The 20579-nt window shown below is 39.7% G+C and overlaps 2 protein-coding genes and 1 long non-coding RNA gene across 5 annotated transcripts; 2 read left to right on the top strand and 1 right to left on the bottom strand.

Moving 5' to 3' along the window:
- Positions 1–31: 31 nt before the first annotated feature.
- On the bottom strand, positions 32–7497 carry henmt1 (HEN methyltransferase 1). 3 transcript variants are annotated; one of them, XM_059340856.1, is made up of 9 exons: positions 7410–7497; positions 5454–5566; positions 5214–5348; positions 4862–5044; positions 4601–4787; positions 2687–2906; positions 2204–2312; positions 1491–1648; positions 32–355 (listed from the first exon to the last, which is right to left on the bottom strand). In XM_059340856.1, exons 1-9 carry the CDS (start codon positions 7491–7493, stop codon positions 243–245), a joined length of 1302 nt encoding a protein of 433 aa, XP_059196839.1. In that variant the 5' UTR covers positions 7494–7497; the 3' UTR covers positions 32–242. The 3 variants fall into 3 exon arrangements, with proteins under 3 accessions (XP_059196839.1, XP_059196840.1, XP_059196841.1); XM_059340857.1 differs by lacking the exon at positions 7410–7497 and adding an exon at positions 7210–7260; XM_059340858.1 differs by lacking the exon at positions 7410–7497 and adding an exon at positions 6234–6252.
- On the top strand, positions 6992–14261 carry LOC131977517 (uncharacterized). Its single transcript, XR_009394896.1, has 3 exons — positions 6992–7110; positions 8576–8632; positions 13102–14261. It is a non-coding gene; the product is annotated as an uncharacterized LOC131977517 (long non-coding RNA).
- A 221-nt stretch (positions 14262–14482) lies between these two features.
- LOC131977161 (trace amine-associated receptor 1-like) lies at positions 14483–17332 on the top strand. The gene is made up of 4 exons (XM_059340365.1): positions 14483–14608; positions 14678–14761; positions 15210–15334; positions 15810–17332. Exons 1-4 carry the CDS (start codon positions 14483–14485, stop codon positions 16612–16614), a joined length of 1140 nt encoding a protein of 379 aa, XP_059196348.1. The 3' UTR covers positions 16615–17332.
- The last annotated feature ends 3247 nt before the right edge of the window (positions 17333–20579 follow it).

Genomic DNA, 20579 nt, shown 5'->3' with positions numbered 1-20579 from the left:
CTTGGGTAGAAAGCACAACGGGCACAATGTGAAGATTTTCTCTCATTTAGAGTTTTATTGTACCATTTATGTACTCTTATTGTAGAGGCCAGTGGATATTAACGTATAACACAAAATAGCTGTCCCAAAAGCCTATTTTCTTCCGTGCAGTTGGGAACTGATAACATAACTGCACTGTCCATAATTAACCGAGGAAACAAGTCACCTACTGGTCCTGACAACAAAGCTGTTTTTCTTCCAGATCAAACATTTGCCTCCCAATCTTCCTCTGGCTCAGCGGTGTGGGAGCACTGCCTGGCCTCTGCGTACCCGCTGTCCTCCAAATCGTCTGGATCCTCTCCCTCATTTTCATGGTCTAAAAAGAAACAAAAATGGAAAACTACCAGTGTCACAACCACAGAACATTTCAGTGTTCAAATTTACAGAATAAGCAGCTGAAAGTTTATCTTGTCTTTATCTCTATTGGTTTTGTTTTCATCTTAATGTTTTTTAGTGCTCCCCTTTGCCATTATTTATCACTTTCTACTCCCTGGCTGTCTGCAGCATCAAGCACCTCACTCTTGCTCCTCTGAGGTGGTTTTTAGTTACACAACCCCAGTGGCAGTAATCATCAGTACCAACTCATCAAACTCTTTGTTCAACCCCCTTTTTCCTGGACTGGAGGTTTCAGACTACAAGTTTTATTCTGGTGTGCTGATTTTCTTATTTTCAGGCTTTTTTAAATGTATTGGACAGCACACAGTTGATCATGTTGATGAGGATGGTAGCCACAGGGATTGTTATGATTTAATTTTTCTATGTAGTGGGGCTGTATGCGGTACTTATCCATAGTGATGGTCGCTATGCCCCAGTTTGGAGATGCATGAAGGAGTACCAACACTGAAGTTAAGCAATGCACTGCTGTGGACAGAGGCTGCAGCAAAACATATTTTAGCCACCTACAAAAAGACCCACTTAAAATCAGTTTAAGTATGCTAAGATTAGAGTATTTTCCCTGCTTAACTTTGCAGTCATGCAGCTCTTTCCAATGGGCATCTAAAGCCATTGTATCCATCTATGCACTCTTCAAAGCCACCAGAGTAATTTTACAAGCAGAACACGGCAAAGAAAAACAGTGAAAATATTCTTAATATAGCATACGCTTAAACTGACCTTTTTTACATGGCTTAAGTATGTTTTGCTCCTGCCTGCTTAGCTTTCATGCCATCACTCCTGCATGCTTCTCTAAACTGGTGGCAAGCCAACCACCATTTACTGTAAGTTGTACTTTGACAATGGATTAGAACATCATACAACCCCACTTCAAAAAGTCTGCACCATACCATTAAGAGGAACACTACCAGTGGAGAAGAAATATTCACACCACTAGAAGAGTAACTTGCTTATTAACTTTTAGGTGTTATGTAATATATTCCTCCCCTTGTCGTTATGAATGCTTATATTTTACTTTTGTAATATAATAGACATTAAATGACTAACAATACTAATACCTTGTTCCTGGTAATTTAGGAGCACAGCAGAGCCGTCCGGGCTCAATTTAACTTCGGGGTCATCCATCAGGAGATGTCTGAGATTACTGAGACTTCCACTCAGGGCACTGACTTTTTGGGAGCTGGACCACAGCAGAGTCAGAGGTACACACACACACCTGCCAGCACACACAAAAGGTGACATGTGATGCCACATTTTGGGAAATATTTTTCAAATGACGGATCAATAACGATATTTCTGAGCTGTGCACAAATATTGTAATATTGCTGTAATTTCCCAGCTTGGGATAAATAAAGTATATCTATCTATCTATCTATCTATTGAAATGTAAGTATATAGGAGTTGAGAAGACAACAACAACAACAGTTTGCTGTGGTACTATGATGCTTTTCAACAGTTGCTAACACCAGTGTTGTAGTCAAGACCACCTAAACCGACACCAAGTCAATACCAAGACCAGGGTTTTTCAAGACCAAGACCAGTCCGAGCCATCTCCGTTAGCGTTGCTTTGCAGAATTTACAAGTAACTGTGTTTTCTTTTTTTTGTAGTTGTGCACAAAAAATCTTTGTGGTTCAGGTGACCAGATTTTATTAGAGACAAATTCACAAAATGTCAGATGAGAAAGAAACAAGGCCTGTGATTGTGATCTATCACAAACTGCCTTCTAACTTGCCATTTCCATACTGTCCCTTCTCACTCACTGAAACACACCTGTGCAATGCAGAAGACTCCTGTTCTCCTCGGTCATTTGTCCAAAACAGTCCCCCATCCTCTCCATCCTGAGGCTCCACCGTATTTCTCATCGCTGCTCCACAAGCTGCTGTAAGGTATGATGTGTTTTGTTTTTTTAAAGAGAGAAACATACTGTAAAGTTATGGGTTTAACTGGCCAAGAACATTTGAACATAAACAACCTGGCAAAAAAAACCCACAATGATATCTAATCGTTTTCTGCTTGCCCTATTGCCTCCAATATTTGTTTCTACACTGTCGCCCAAAGGAATAATTTTGTTGTGAGACACAGTCCTGTTAACTGTGGTTTCATTTCCATTCTTATATGTTTGGAAGAGATTTATTAATAAAGTTTTGAGAAAGACATTCACTTTATCCGTCAAGAATAAATCACATTGTCACAATTATTTCATGGAAAGAGGTAAGAAATATTTTATTCCAACTTTACTGTCAGTATGTTCACCTGTCTGTTTCTCTTCCATTTCCATGTTTCGCTCCAACGCTCTGAGACAGTCCTCCCCTTCACCCTCAGCCTGGCACAGTGTAAAAGTGTCATCTCTCTCCCCAGTCTTCTTCGCCATCCAACTTCTCTTCAGCTTTTCTGCCCAGTACAACACCTCACTGACCAGAACCCTCCGCTTGATGTTGTTGTCATGCAGGCTGGGGTAGTTTATACTATACAGCTGATGTAGAAACCCCCCCGGCATAAATAAAAACACAATATGAGATTAGAACAGAAAACTTTACTGATTGTGAAACTTCTGAGTCCCCCACAGCACACAGGGGTTATAGTATATCTAAAGAGCCTGATATGGTTGCTGATCAATAACAATATGTCAAATATTAGGTAAAGATATATCTGGCCTTAACTTAAATTCTGCCTGTATCGATTTCATAACATGGAACTCCGAGTCTGAGATCACAGTCTGTTAAACTCATCTATCATTAAGATTGCTTTCAAATTTTGTGTATTACAGGTTTCTTTTTTTAAGAGGGCAGTGAGTGTGCTCTTATTGTTCATTTTAATGCCTGGTACAACTAACTAAACTTCATTTGTTTGGAAAAATATAATGATAACCACATAAATAGCTCATAAGGGTTTAATTTAAGAGCTGATATCTAGCTATTTTCCATGGTTTTCTTGATAATGATTTTGGTTATTATCAAGAAAACCATGGAAAATGGCTAGATCTCAGCTCTTAAAGTTGTTGTTATCATTATATTTGTCCAAACAAATATACCTTTAGTTGTACCAGGCATTAAAATGAACAAGAAATTGGAGAAAAAGAGTGGTCTAATATTTTTTTCTATGACTGTATGTACTGTAAGCCTGATGTTGTAGGTGCTGACTGTCACCAGCAGAGGCCGACAAAGACAAGAGATGTCCCTAGACGCCACAGACTGTGGTCATCATGTTCTGGGGCTTATTCATTTGTATTACCTGTCCAGAAAAGCTTTACTTCTTTTAATCTTTATTTTCACACGGATGTTGCCTGGTGAAAACTGAATAAATTAGATTAATTTATGAATAACTGCCTGAAATTATGAAATCTGTTTCCTGTTTTTGTCTTCACTCTTGATCTTAGAAACATCACAGCTTGTAAGAGTGGACCTGTCCACTTATTTATTAATAAATGGTCATATTAAGTTTCCTTTTTTTTAGACATAAACAGAAAACCGCTTAATTTTTCTAACAATTTGCTCACGATGCAGGAGGCATTATAGATTTCTAATTAAGCCGCAGAGGGCTAAGTGAAGACTTTGACATTTTTCATAGTATACTGGATCATATTTGTTCTCAAAGAACAGGAAATGTTTGAAAACAATTTGAAATTTTGTTAAGGAATGCATGTGTTATCGTCAACTGCAGTTTGAAGTTATTTAGGGTTACCTAAAAATGAGTGTACTGAGTTTGAAAAAGTGCAACACTGAAAGGAAAAATGGATATTCAACTTTTTAACCCATTGGTAGGTTAAGATGAAAGCCTTTATTTGCCTTTATTAAAGGTTTTTTTTCTGAAAAGGTCGTTTTTATAGTAATTATGGTCTTAAATGTTTAATTTTTGTTTAAAAAAATGCAAAAAAAAATATCTTAAAGATGATAATGTTGTATGTACTTAGACTCTATAATGATCTATAAATCAGCTTACTAAATATAAGGAAACAACCTCAGACACCTGAGAACATTTGGTGAATAAAGAAAGGGTGGTGTACAGTAAAAGAGTTACGCCTTTAATTTGTCATTAAACTAGGGAGGAAGGAATTATGGAGAAAGGGAAATAGGGGACAATTCTCATAAATCAGTCAGAAGACTCAGAAGACTAAGCCAATATGATGCTTGACTCAGAAACCACTGATGTCTAAAAGAGTTTACTCACCAATGTGTATGAAAACACATTCTCAGTATGATCACAAAACAACATGTTGCAGCACTCTCTCCCCCCACGCCGATGAAACACGCCAATCTGGGAGCAGAAGCCGACTCCCTCCTGCTGGCCTGGTGGTGCCTGTCCAACACCAGTGAATGTCACCTCATAGCCGTACTCCAAACACACCTTCAGAGCCCTAAGGAGGCAACACTATCAACTTCATGCTGTCTATTACACTCCAATGAACCTGAAAATGGAAAACCAGCCTACCAGGACTTGAACTCGGCTCTGGTCCACTCAAACTTGTGGTCACTGTGCCTGAAACCTGCTAGTCTTGGAAAAAGGGGGTTGAACTCAGAGTTTGGGGTACTGATGATAACTGAACCTGGGGTCATGTAACCAAACACCACCTCAGAAAAGCACTCCACATCAGCCAGAGTGAGGTGCTCGATGCTGCAGACAGCCAAAGATGAAAGCCACGCCGACCAGGTAAACATGGGGAAAGGTAGAGAAAATACTAAAATGACAAAATATCTAACAAAAAGACTAATATTAATACGTACAGCTGCCAAAACATGAAACCTTGAAGACATTAAACCTCAACAGCCAAACAGCCCCTTACAGCTCTATACTGGTCACCAGGTCAAATCCTCTGAGGCGGGCATCTTTTTGTGTGACTGAGCCCTGGTACAGCTCAACACGCAGCTGATCATAACTTGGCTGCAGATAGTCAGTTGATATAGGAGCTAATCCATGCCTGAAGGAACATACAGGCAGAATGTATATTATTATAAATTTACACAGTATCATCATCATCATTCATAATTTAGTCTTTACAATATCAAATTTTATAAACACATACATCTTTTTTTTTACATTGGCACCGTTGATGTCCACTCCAACCAGCAGTTCAATTTCACGGTGAAACTTCAGTTTTTTGAGAAGGCTGCATTCACTGCATCCCAAGTCCACCACCTGAGGAGAAGGGAGGAATAAGATTACGAATGTTAACTTAACCGGCCTGTGATTCAGATCTGCTCCAAAATTGAATGGGTTCTATCATGGCCCATTCTTAAATCTTCCACCAAAATTCATGAATATGAATGTCAGTGTTTTTTTTCTTGTATTATTGCTGACAAACAGACCAAATGGAAAGCACAACCTCCTTGGCATAGCTTAAAATGATATGGGATGGGATATGCATGTAGTCAAAGATATCCAGAACTCAAGTTTATCACTAATTGCCACAAATTATGGAGCAAAGTCTTTACACAGCAGCTTAAGTCTCAGAAAGGAAGCCAAGTCAAAGTACTTTTAATTTGAAAAATATCTGTATAAAAACAGTTGCATGATTTTGAGTATGTATGTAGTGCCCATAGACTGTATATAAATAAGGTAGTGCCCCTGAAAGATGAAAACCCATATGACTATTTTTTTTCATTAAAAAACATATCTATATATTTTTTTCTTAGGCTTAGAAGTTTTAAGTAATTTCCATCATAATTAAAAGGCACTGGTAATGTGTTTTATACTTCCTGTGAATAAAATTAAATTTTTCTTATTTTGAAAAGGGACGCATCGTTGCTCATGTATCGTTGCACTTCCTTTGCGAATCAGTCACTTATCATTGCAATGCATTTACCATTTAGGTCAAAACACAGGTGCAGTCCGACTATACCAGCCTATGCCGGTGCTCGTACTGGTGTGTGCAGCTGTTTTCTGCCTCAGTTAGCAGATTCGTCACATATTGAATAAACATAATACAGTCATGGAAATAATTATTAGACCACCCTTGTTTTCTCCTTGCTTTCTTGTTCATTTTAATGGCTGGTAAAACTAAAAGTACACTTGTTTGGACAAATATAATGATACAAACAACAAAAAATAGCTCATAAGAGCTTAATTTAAGAACTGATAACTATACATTTAACATGGTTTTCTTGATAATGATTTTGGTTATAATCAATAAAAATATGGAAAGTGTCTAGATATCAGTTCTTCAATTTAACTTTTATAAGCAATTTTTGTTGTGATCGTTATATTTGTCCAAACAAATGTACCTTTATTTGTACCAGGCACTAAACTGAACAAGAAATGGAAGAAAACAAGGGTGGTCTAATCATTTTTTCAATGACTGTACAGGTGATGGTTCATGAACAATTAAATTGTGTCGTAGTGAATTGGAATCCAACTCTAACATAACTTGCAAACATTACATTTTCATGCTTTCTTTTTATGTATAGGTGGCTGTGATGTACAACAACAATAATATCCACAGTAGATAGGAGATGCAACCTGGAAATCGCCAGTTATATGTTTAATAAATATGTGACGAATCTGCTAACTGAGGCAAAACACAGCTGCACACGAGTACGGCAACCAGTTAGTCTGGAAACCAGTAAGGACATAACACCGGCTAGTTTTGACCAAAGTCGTTAATTGGTTCGCTTAAAACGTTAGCTACGGCAACAACGTTAGCAAACGTAGGTCCAAGAGACGTTGGCTCTGAAGACGAAGAGGTAAATGTATTTCCCTTCGCTACTGCTTACATTGTTATCAAAAGTTATCATGGCAAAGACCCCAAACTATAATAATGAAGAGCATTTAATGCTACTAACTTGTCTAAGTTGTGTAACTTGTGTAAGAATGTAGTACATTTATGAACTATAGTTAACGCAAACTATATTACGTTATTGATTAGGTGAAAAAGTTAAACAGTTAACGGTTGGCGTGAACGTTTTGATCGTTAGCAAACGTTGCTCAAAGAAACGTTTGAGCCATTGTGTACAGTGTTTTTCTCATTAAGAGGGTTAGCTACCTTTTTGGGTTTGTACCTCTTGACAAAATCGATGACAAACTGATGTCTCTGTCTGTGAAGCGGCGGGCTGAACATGGGCTCCATCTTTTTAATTAACTGTAGCTGTTTTGTTGCGCACATGGCCCCGCCGGACCCCAGAGGGCGCTGTTATTATTGAGTATTGAGGCGGTATTTTTTTATTTGTTTGTTTGGAAGACAATGATGCATGTCAACTCAAAATCGATTAATGGAGGTAAAGACCCATTTTCTTACTTCTTTCTTATTTGAAAGAATAGTATTTTAGACTCTACTGTTGGTCAGAAAAATCTAAGCATCTAAACCAGGGATGGGCAACTGGAGGCCCGCAACCTCACTTGAAGTGGCCCTCAGTACAACTACATGCATTTGAGCATGAGATCTTAAAAGGTCACTGTAAAAATGCACAAAATTACTTCTTGCAATTAATGTTGGTCTGCTGTTCTTGCACTGAAAAAAAGAAATCACAGTAAGTGGTTATTTTTTATTTGCTTCAAACCTTTTGTATTCCTATGTATACTGTTATACACTGCAAATTATTTGGTTCTTAAGAGTAAACAAACTAAGATTTAGAAGTGTTAGATAATTTATCTTGTTTTAAGAGTTAATTTCTTATTTTAAGCGTTCAACATGCTTATTTCTAGATTTAACGATCTTAATTCAAGACATCTTGTCAAGTGAAATTATCTGTCCATGCAGCAAGATCATTTCCCTCAGATTTAGTGTTTTTATCTTGTTTTTAGACACCTCTTTTTTTGCAGTGTACATGCATTTGAGCATGAAATATGTTAAGTTACTGCACTGCAAACATATTTAAATTGCAGTTTCATCATATCTGGTTAAGTGCAGGGTCCTATATGTGGCCCTGTACTAGTGCCGATGAAAAATTGTGGCCCCCTCCAGCATTTAAGTTGCCCATCCCTGATCTAAACAGTTAATACTAGATGTTTACTATGGTTTTTTGTCCAGACATTGAAAAATGTTTCACAGCGAATTAAAAAGACTGACTGACCCTGTGAATTCCTTCAGCGTCAGCAGGAGGTCAAAAAGTAATTCAATTTCTTGATTTATAAATTAATTGTATTGTCTATAAAAATGACAAAAGACTAAAGCTCAAGGTGATGTCATACAAGGCCCTGTTTACCTTACAGGATGATGGAGAAGAGGAGCGCACACCAGTGTTGGAGAGGACATCTATGAAAGTACAGGTATGAAGGAGGATAATAACCCCCCTTTATGATATAAAATACGACTAAAACTATAAAGGAATAGCCAATGTTCTCACTGATGACCTTGTTTGCTACAGGAGGTCATCAAGATGCATCAGTATTAAATTGCGGCCATTTAATAACCAGTTTAATCTCCTTGTAGTAGTTAGTAATCAGCTAACCATACACTCATCACATTCACAATTACTTCTCAATGTCAAAATAGACAAATGCCTTAGAGAATAAGATATTCCCTCAACTGAAAAACAACATGTCATTAGTCCACAAATTATGGGCCATGTTGCATCACAGCCTCTTCACACCTTCTTGATAGATAATGATGTCTCAAACCTCAGGAGTGTGCCTCCAATCAAAGGTGTTAAGAAAACACACTTTTAACATAAACACATCCCACAGCTCCCCTCTTCAAAACATGATGCAATAATTTGGCAAAAGGGAAAAGGTTGTATCCCCAAAACAGAATTGGCAGTTTTGTGTTTGTGTCACTTATTCCAAAGTTGTGTCACAAGGTCCAGACCGTGGAAGGATGGATAATATGAATAAGTTTGTCAGTTTCTGTACACACAATATGAACACTTGTATTTGAAACTTGTATTTGATGTACAGCAGCACTGACTACCTTCTCACAACATTGGTTACAAAGACTTTAGCAGTTTATGTAACCAATATCCAATACGAACTGCACTTTCATGCATAAATCATACAAAAATCTAACATTACTCTTAAACCCTGGCACAGATGTTTTCACTTGTTTGCCTGTTGATCGGTCTCTATTGGTAAAGATTTAATCAAATGAAAAAATTCACAGTACTATTAATATTTCAAGTATTTAATTTACAAGTTTACAAAATAGGCTTACAAATGCTTATTTCATATAGACTATTTATTTATTGAATTACCAGAAAACATACTATATTGTGATATATATCTTTATCTAGATATGAAGTTACCTGTATTGGAAGAAGATTTAGTCCATATCGCCCAATGATAATATTAGTGGGTACTAATTTTTGACCTTGATGGCCATGTAAAATTGATAAGGCAAACATGATAACAAACAATTTCTTATTTACACATCAATCAGACATGTAAGTGATTTTTGATTAATTAATTAGTCAAAAAAAAATGGCTTAACTACTTTGATCATTGATTATTCGGATTAGTATTTTTTCAAGGAAAGTTTTCAAGAGAAAGTAATTAATATTCAGCTAGGATCAACCCCAACTTGTGCCAACATGTTCTGCACAAATCTTGGGTCTCATGTTTGATGATGACCAACGTGGCCTCAATTGCCTGAGCGCGTTGATTTTCTCTGTACAACATCAGGAAGATTAGACCCTATGTGACTAAGCATGCAACACAACTCTTAGTACATGCCCTCTTGATATCCAGAATTGAGCAAAAAATTGGAAGATTAATCTCTGATTAAATTGTCATTAGTTGCAGTAGTTGGCATCGACCAACACAAACACACAGTTTTCAAATATTAACACATTTACACAGTGGGGTGTTAGTGTTCACTGTCAAGTGTTTGTTTTTACGTTACTTGCAACCACCAGCTTTATAGGTCACTAAGTCGATCGGTCAGTTGGTTTGCAAAAATCTTAAAAACCCTCTAGCGGTCACCGTTGTTTGCCCTGAGTAGCTGGCATGAAGGTCAAGAATGTGTTGGGGGTTTGTTTTTATTTTTTAATACCAATTTACTAAAAGTGGACTTGTAATGAGAGTGCCCTATCACAAAAGGATGCCTTACTTCCAAATGAATAGACCAATTTACTGTTTACAAACAATGATGACGCATTTGTGGGCACAGCCTAACTGGTGGCAGAAAGTGACAGCAAGCTAGCGGCGTGAACGGTACAAATGTCAATATTATATGGATCGTCCAGATGCTTTTAACAATTATTTCCACGGTCAGCAGAAGACCGATCATCTGACACGAGTAAGCTTACCTCTACAAATGGTATGAGACTGCCTGCCCCGTATTCACTGTTGGGATGGGTAAAGGACCCAACAAAATGGTGAAAGTTAGAGTGGCCAAACATATTCTTTTATCTTGTGGGAAAAACCCAGCATCGATACCAGCGAAAAACTCAGGGCATATCAGTCTCTTGACGCATACAATTTTGTACTTTGTGGTCATGTCCAGGACCTTCAATACAAAGATTTGTCAGAGGGGCTTTGTCTGTTACGGACGGAGGTATTACCTAGCCAGTGGCAAGTACAAACGTGGGCCATCATTAACAAATCTAGCAAGTATATACTGACGGCAAACTGCAGTTGCATGGCTGGGTGAGTATTAACTCTGTTTCATGTATGATACAAAAATGTAAATCATTAGATCTGACGTAATTGCTGCTACTTAGCCTGGGTATACCCATACTGCCTTGCGCGGTCGAATTTCATTTCGAACCTCCATCCAGTCTGGAAACAAAGGCCGTTTCTTAGCCCTGTTTTAGGGATCCAATCACAGAACGGGGAGGGACGGTAAGACGATGACGCGTACTACTCGGCAGGCGGAAGCTTGTAGTTTTGTAACGGATCCAACATGGCTGCAGCAGACGCGAAACTCTCTTTAGCTGTAGACGGCGTTTTAAATAGTTTAGAGTGAAAGTTTATTTTAAAAGAAGAACAACGTTTGACTTTACACTCCTGTTTCACCACCAAAAAGGATGTTTTTAGCCTTGCTTCCGACAGGATTTGGCCAAAGCCTAATCTACCAACTAGCCCCGCTACCGCTTGCTGCTGTAACGCCGGTGATCTCGCTACGAGCCGGGGGACAGCGGAGCCGCCCAGAGACCCGCAGCAGCTCGTCTATTGACCATAAAATCAGTGGATGTGTGTGGCTGAATGACATGAGGGGGGTATAAGGCGTTGCAGAAGCAGAATTGAGCATTTTAGTCTCAAAGTAGAGAGGGGCTAGTCTGGCTAGGTCAACATCAATTTCTGTCGCCCTACATACGTCATCTGGTATAACTGATACAATTGGCTAAGAGCTACGTACAGACGATTTTGATAGACATTCATAGCGCCCAATAAACGGCTCTGGAGGATCGTAAACCACCCCTCCTCTACGGAGAAATTAATTGCTGGTTTCCAGACTAATCTCATTTGTGATTAGTCTGTCGTTAGCCAGGCTAGCTGCTACTACTACGTTAGTGTAAAGTTCAATTACCTTAAACGTATTATATTGTTCATGTTAAATCTTGAGCTGGAAAGTAACTAAAGCTGTCATCTAAATGTAGTGGAGTAAAAAGTGCAATATTTGCCACAAAATGTGGTGGAGAAGAAGTAAAATGGAAATACTCAAGTAAGTAGCTCAAAATTGTACTTAAGTACAGTACTCGAGTAAATTAGTTACATTCCACCACTGGTTGCAGCTGTAGAGCTTATCTAGTATCCCCTATATTAATTGCACATGTGATTGTCTAGAGCAGGGGTGTCAAACTCTGGCCCGCGGGCAAATTTGGCCCGCAGTGTAATTTTATTTGGCCCGCGAGGCAATACCAAATTATTATATTATTATTGTACTATAAAAGCTGACCCGCCGGTATTATACGCCGCATTTACCGCTAATATTACAAATCCCACAATGCCCTGCTGTTGTTTGGCGCGTCAATCAGGACAGGACCCAGAAACGCGCTCCTCTGTGACAGTTGTCATAGCAACCTCAAGCTAGAGCTATCTCCGAGCTACCCCTTCCCTAAAATGGCGAAAAGAAAGGCAGAATTTATTAACCTGTTGAAAAAGTTTGTTTTGATATTTAAATCGGAAGGATGCAAATAGAAAAGGGGCATACGATTTTTATTTAATTTTTATTTAATAAATTAATGACACTGATGTGTTTTTTATTTGAAATTTGATTTTGCATGTCTGCACTTTTTAGTTATATTATTATATATTGTATGTTTATAAGCGTTGCTGGTTCCATATTTAATGTTAAAGCAAAACATGTTTGGTATATATTAAAAGGTTTATTTGTTCAATGTTGGCCCGCGATTTTATTCAAGTTTTACATTTTGGCCCATTGTGTATTTGAGATACCCCTGGTCTAGAGCTATTGTTTACATCAAGCATGGAGCCGCATGCTTTTAAAAGGTTGAGCTGTATGTCAGATTGGGTAGGACAGACAAAGCAGCAAGCACATCAGCAGGCTGCGTGTGGAAAGACATGTCCAGGAGAGATGTCACAATAAGATTAATTTCAGCATCCAAAGAGGAGAGCCAGTCAGCTGAAAGTTATGCCCCAGAAAAGCAAGTTCACTTTGAAAGGAATAAATATAATTGATTTCATTTTTAGTCATACTTATTATTAATAAAAATGTATAGCATATAGTTTTGCTCACTATCAGGGATTCTTTGTGGACATATAGGGATTGTTGAGGATTTAAATGTGCAGTTTCAAACTGCTATAACTGAGACTGATTACAATTTTTTGTTACATTATAGAGGTCACCAATGATGATCTCAGAGAGCTAAGAGACCTTGCACCTGATGCAGCTATCCTGACCAGTATGGACCTCAGTGACACAGACTCTGCATCCGAATCGGACAATGAATCAACCCTATCACATCTGTTAATGACAAACCTTTAAAGGGCCTCCCACTACATGCTCTAAAGCTGTGTCAAGGTGTTTCAGAGGCTTAGAAACTGTTGATCAATGTGAAACCCTTGAGCTTACTACCAGGGAGCAGTCAAAATGCAGGGCCTGGCACACACACAGAGAAGGTCGAATAACAAGCACAAACTTCCACCATTTGTGCAGAGCTGGAGAGCCTACAGACACCGACATTAAAAACAACATGTGATATGAGACAGAGGATCTACAAGTTGTGGCCGTACTCTGAAATGGAGGATACAGCTAGAAAATGCTACATTGAAGAAATCAGTAAAGGCCACTCTAATTTCGCTGCTAAACTTTCTGGGCTTGTTGTTTGCCCAGCCCTCTTCAATTTGGGTGCATCCCCAGATGAGGATGTCATATTGTGAGATATGAAGACTTCCTGCCAAGAGCTGTGCCCACGGCTGAACAACTCTTCCTGAACCATCTTCCGCCAGAGCTGCTGACCCCGTGCATGGATTCCAGCCTCTTAGAAGAACACACTCTGTACTGTCTACACTGTTACAGGCCAGACTATAGCAAGATGATTCACTGTGCCAAGTGCAGAAGTCGTTTCAACTATGAGTGTGTTGAGATCAAACGAAGGCCATCTACATGGCTTTGCAAACAGTGCAATACCGGAAAGGTAATAAAGCTCTGGATATGAATTGTGTATATTTAGTACTAAGAATTTTGTATATATAGTAGTATGGATTTTGTATATTTAGCAGTATGAATAGTATGGGTTTTGAATATTTAGTAATATGAAAAGTATGAATTTTGTATATTTAGTAGTTTAAATAGTATGAATTTTGTATGTTTCCACCCGTCGTTTTCCTTTGAAAAATGGTTACTAAAAACTGAAACATTAAACATGTACATTTTAAAAGTTTAATACGTTTGTCTACTCACACTGCATATGAGCAATTACATTCATTGTTAAAGAAAAAAAATACAGCCTGGTGAATTTTGGAATAAAAAAATCTTCATTTTTGAACATGTTAAAAAACAAAACAAACACATCAGAAAAAGAGGAACACACAGTTGTGATATTCAGAGCTCCAGACTATAACTTTTCTGTGGGCTTTCTGTCTGGGCAACCGGAGCAGCATCGCTGATAAACAGCTGAAACTGCAGGTAACTACCGTTAGCTTGTAGCATACAGTATCGATATGTCATGGCAGCTGAGTGTCTAAAGTTTATTTAAAGTCACAGTAATTGTGATGGTAATGATACACAAAGTGTTTATTGGTGTGGTGGACAATGAAGGACAATGCAGTCGCATAGAGACGACCTTGTCGTTCCTTGGGGAGAACTCCAACATAGCAGCTCTCAGCCAAGAGCACCTACAGGTGGTGGGCCCACAAGGCAGCAGATCCACATAGTTATTTCTGATTGAGCCCAACTGGGCCCCATGGACACAGGCCCGGCCACCAGAAACTCGCCAGCGTGCTCCCCTCCTGGGTCTGGCTCAAGGAGTGGGCCCTGGTTTACCCATGCCTGGCATGGTACACTGATTTCTTATTGTCCGCCTCCTGAGTCTCTAAATTACACTTTGCCTTGGGGGACCCTACCAGGAGCTACTGCCCCCAACAACACGGCTCCCAGGGTCACCCTGCCACGTTAAGGTGGCGATTCTTGGAGAGGACAGTGGATAGTGGTAGTTTGAAATATGTATGGAGCACAAAGTGGAGTGGAGGAGTGAATGATGTAATGGAAGAGTTGATAAAGAGTTGTGGGAAAAAAACAACTTGGTGAGAGGAAGTGTCTGGAGAGTAACAAGAGGAGGAGAGAGGGAGGGCAACAGGAATGATGAGGTTAAGGTTGAGAGATAAATATTCATCTCAAGAAAAAGTTAGTCAGAGGGCTCAGACAGCAGCAACTCTCAGTCTGTGATCACCATCTTTGATGATGGTGGAGACATTGGAAGCAGCTGACCTCTGTGTCCCTCCTCAGAACACCTCCTGTAGGTCGATGTCTGTTACTCCCCAGGCTATGCTAATCGAAACACTGCTGTGCTGCATCACTCTGCTCACGGTGCTGCTCAACTTATTGGTCATCATCTCCATCTCCCACTTCAGGCACAGACACTTTTCTTGAAATATCAATGTTAATATAATAGTGTGTATGACTTTTATTTATTGATGGTGGCTTTGTTTATCCTGTTCTATTCTATGCAACAACAAAAAACAGACTTCTGCTTTTAGTCTACCCTTCATACAAGGTTTTTGACTGTGTTTGTAAAAAGCTCAGACAGGCCAGAGATCTCATCACAATGTAAATGAAACAGTCATTTTCAGTATGTTGTTCTATATGTGTCTCTATAGCATTAATCAGGATAGATATGAACCTAATAATACAACCAAGCCGCTGTAATAATTTGTTCAAATAATGTGGAGCTATTGTACGGCTTTATTCTGCATATTGTGCATTTGCTTTTCATATTACTAGGTGTCTAGTCAGTCAAGTAAAATGTCTGTCTGTATTCTCATTGATTTATTTAATTTAATCACTTTTACACTGAATATGAGACTCTCATCTTAATTTCCTCTCCAGACAACTCCACACTCCCACCAATGTCATCCTCCTCTCCCTGGCTGTGTCTGACTTGATTGTGGGTCTTGAAATGATGCCAACCTCAATTCGCGAATGGCAGTCCTGTTGGTTTATGGGTAAAATCACATGTGTTTTTATATACCTGATAGGCTTCACCATCAACTCTGCCTCTGTTGGGAACATGGTTCTCATATCAGTTGACCGTTATGTGGCTATTTGTGACCCTCTGCGCTATTCTTCCATGGTAACACTAAGCAGAGTTAAAGTTGGTGTGTCTCTGTGTTGGTTCTGTTCTGTTGTTTACAACGTCATATTACTGAAAGATTTCTTTTCACAAATAGATTTTTCTATTTCCTGCCTTCAACAGTGTGTTGTTTTTATAAGCTATATTTCAGGGGCAGTAGACATGGTTCTGACTTTTTTCTGCCCTGTTACTGTGATCATAGTTCTCTATACGAGAGTGTTTGTGGTGGCTGTGTCACAGGCACGTGTCATGCGGTCTCAAATTTCAACTGTCAAATCAAATACTGTGACTGTTAAGAAATCTGAGATGAGAGCTGCTCGAACTCTTGGTATTACCCTTTTTGTGTTTGTACTTTGTCTCTGTCCATATTACATTCCCTCTTTAGCAGGACAGGACATAATAGGTGGTGGTGCATCAGTTCAAAATTGGTTGTTTTATTGTAACTCCACTTTTAATCCTCTGATCTATGCCTTTTTCTACCCCTGGTTTAGAAAAGCAGTTAAAGTTATTGTCAGCCTTCAGATACTGCAGCCAGGTTCCTGCAATGCCAAGATCATGTAGAGATGAGAAATATATTGTATATATAAAATGACTTATTTTTATAAAGGTGAAAACATAAAGCATCCAAAGACCTAAGTGACTCAGTACAAAACAGAAGATAATCATGTATTTTTGTGTGAGTCTTATAATTCTTATCTTTGGGCATTAGTATTACTGTTTTACTCTAATGCGTCAGGGGTATACATTCTTTGCTGACTTTATGTCCATAATTAATACTGGGGCTTTTTTTTGTATATTCGATGTATTTTTTATTTTATTTATTTATTTATATTTTGCTTGATGTATAATTTTTTACCTTAACTTTTACGTATAGTAGTCTCATTGCTATCCATTTTGTATCTGGATTTATAACATCAACTACGGCTACAACAAAGACCCTGTGTTCAATTTAAAGCAGAAAAAAAACATTTAGGTGCCACATTTTCACACACAGGAAGAATTAGAGACATTCTATGTTCTATAACAGCTTTATTGTTCCCCAAAAAAGGGCTGCTGTAGGCCATATCTTTGATTTATTATAAAAGTGTTTTCAATATCACTAAAATTAAGCTACATGGAATTCAACATTTGACATGTTACATGCTTGTATTTATAGTCACACTGGTGTACCCAATAATTCTGAGTATTTAATTCATTAATTAGTCAAAAAAGGGAAAATAAGGCTTAACTACTTTGATCATTGATTATTCGGTTGAGTATTTTTTAAAGTAACAATGCTAAAAATGTGATACTTCTCAAATTTGAATATTTTCTGTTTTATCTGAAAATAAACTGACTCTCCTTGGAATTTGTGCTATCTTTCACTTGTGTTTTAAAGCCCAAATGATTATTCGAGAAAAATCATTAATATTCAGCTCAACCCCAACTTGTGACTAAGTGACTAAGCATGCAACGCAACTCTTGGTTCCTGCCCTTGTGATATCACATAATTTAGCAAACTTCCATATTAATTCCAATTGCACAAGATTTGGTGGAAATTTTTTCACTGAGCCAAAGTACAGCTGATTAACTGAATAGGATTTTGTGAAAAGGGGTGTGTCAGTGGGCATAGTCGATAACAAAAAGTCAAATAACTTTTAAACAGATTCACGTTACATTGTCAAACTCACAGTGTTTTGTAAACTCTGGTGTGAGACATTATTGTACTCAGCAGAGAGTTTCTCCTTTGATTAGTATGTATTCTCTCTATAGCACACTGTCAGTTGGTTGGTCCGTAAACAGTTTCTGCACCCTTTGCCGGCCAGTTTTGGCCCAAGGAGGCTAAGAGTTGGCATGGGTGTCAAGTGTTTGCGACACATCACTGTTGTTCCTCAATGGTGTGATGATGTGTAAAGCCACCACCTGTGTAGTCTTGTCGACTTCAGTATATTATTGGGGGTCCTATCTCTGTGGAACAGAACTATTCTCGATCAAGCATAACACATCCAAACACATAACAGTAAAACGACACTGACATTAATCATAATGAAAACATGTTTATTTATTCATTATTATTTTTTATTTTATTTTTTTGCTGTAAAAATATAACATTATTTTTTTTATAATTCTCTTTTTATTTAGAAAGGCAAATTTCCATCACATACATCAATTACAGCCTTAGTCACTCAAGGACATAGGAAAAGATGGGTGTAGAAAGTTTAAGTGATTTGTCCAAACTGCCCTTCCGGGGTTTCTTTTACAGACCATTCATTTTCAGTTGGGAATAAAAAATGAAAGAAAAAACAAAACAAAAACAAAAAAACAGATCCGGGGAGCGCACCATTTGAGACAATCGAAACATAAACACATAAAAATACATTTTAAAAAAGCACAAATATATTCAAATGAAATCAGATGTGATTGGTTTTACATACTCAGTCCATTTGGTCCAGATCTTATAAAAACAATATCTTCTCCATAACATAAATCTCCAAGACAAAGATGGGCCAGACTAAGATCGATTCAAAGACCCTTATGAAGCGGGACCATAAAAATCGGTGTACCTCGCCCAGCACGGGTAAACCGGGCCCCTTCCTGGAGCCAGACCCGGGAGGGGAGCACGCAGGCGAGCGTCTGGTGGCCGGGCCTTTGTCCACGGGGCTCGGCCGGGCTCAGCCCGAAGGAACCATGTGGACCCGCCGACCTGTGGGCCCACCACCCGCAAAGTCAGGCAACAGGGTCGGGTGCGCAGAGAGTTGGGCGGCAGGCAAAGGCGGGGACCTGGGCGTGCTGACCCCCAGCTCCAGCGGCTAGCTCTTGGGACGTGGAACGTCACCTCGCTGGCGGGGAAGGACCTCTCTCCTTTCCCGGAGTTGTCCAGGGTGAGAGGCTCCGGGTGGGTGTGGGGATACTCACAAGCCCCTGGCTGAGCGCTGCTGTGTTGGAGTTCTCCCCGAGGAACGAGAGGGTCACCTCCTTGCTGCTGCAAGTCGCAGGTCTCCAACTGTTGTCTGTGCTTATGCACCAAACAGCAGTTCGGAGTACCCGGCCTTCTTGGAGTCTCTGGGTGGTGTCCTGGAAGGGATACCACTCGGGGACTCTATTGTTCTTCTGGGAGACTTCAACGCTCACGTGGGTAAAGATCTAAACCCGAGTGGTGTTCTGTTATTGGACTTCTGTGCTAGTCATGGATTGTCCATAACGACACCATGTTTGAACATAGAGTTGTTCATAAGCGTACTTGGAAATCGTATCGTCAGATCTGTGGCCGCATGTTTTGGACACTCCGGTGAAGAGAGGAGCAGAGCTGTCAACTGATCACCACCTGGTGGTGAGTTGGATCAGGTGGCGGGGGAGGATGCTGGACAGCCTCCCCCAAACGTGGAGTGAGGGTGAACTGGGAATGTCTGTGGGATGTTTAACTCACACCTCCGGAAGAATTTTTCCAGCACCCCGGGTGAGGTTGGGGACATGGAGTCCGAATGGGCCATGTTCAAAGACTCAATTGTTGACGTGGCTGGTAGGAGCTGTGGCCTGAAGGCCATCGGTGCCTGTCGTGGCGGCAACCCAAGAACCAGCTGGTGGAGGGAGGCCGTCAAGTTGAAGAAGGAGGCCTTTCGGTCTTGGCTGGCCGAGGGGTCTCTGGAAGCAGCGGGCAGGTACCGTTTGGCCAGAAGGGCTGCAGCTGCGGCTGTCGCTGAAGCAAAAACTTGGGTATGGGAGGAATTCGAGGAGGCCATGGAGGAGGACTTTCAGTCGGCCTAAAGAGGTTCTGGAAAACCGTCAGGCGACTCAGGAAGGGAAAGCAGGGCTTGGCCCAAGCTGTGTTCAGTGGGGGAGAAGACCTGCTGACCCGACCTGGGGATGTCCTTAGACGGTGGAAAGAGCACTTTGAGGAACTCCTTAATCCAGCCAAAACGTCCTGCGCAGAGGAGGCAGAGTCTGAAGACTCAGGGGAAGACTCATCAGTATCCCTGGCAGAGGTCGCCGAGGTACAGTACAGGCCAAAAGTTTGGACACACCTTCTCATTCGAAGCATTTCCTTTATTTTCATGACTATTTACATTGTAGATTCATCAAAACTATTAATGAACACGTGGAATTGTGTACTTAACAAAAAAGTGTGAAATAACTGAAAACATTTCTTATATTCTAGTTTCTTCAAAGTAGCCACCCTTTGCTCTGATTACTACTTTGCACACTCTTGGCATTCTCTTGATGAGCTTCAAGAGGTAGTCACCTGAAATGGTTTTCCAACAGTCTTGAAGGAGTTCCCAGAGATCCTTAGCACTTGTTGGCCCTTTTGGCGGTTGGAACCAAAGATCTCAAATTTGGACTCATCAGACCAAAGCACAGATTTCCACTGGTCTAATGTCCATTCCTTGTGTTTCTTGGCCCAAACAAATCTTCTCTGCTTGTTGCCTCTCCTTAGCAGTGGTTTCCTAGCAACAACTTGACCATGAAGGCCTGATTCGCGCAGTCTCCTCTTAACAGTTGTTCTAGAGTTGTGTCTGCTGCTAGAACTCTGTGTGGCATTCATCGGGTCT

Source organism: Centropristis striata, chromosome 9 (assembly GCF_030273125.1).
Source record: "Centropristis striata isolate RG_2023a ecotype Rhode Island chromosome 9, C.striata_1.0, whole genome shotgun sequence".
NCBI classification, from domain to species: domain Eukaryota; kingdom Metazoa; phylum Chordata; class Actinopteri; order Perciformes; family Serranidae; genus Centropristis; species Centropristis striata.
Note: the sequence above shows the minus strand (reverse complement) of the source record. Positions and strands in the feature narration are given on the sequence as shown.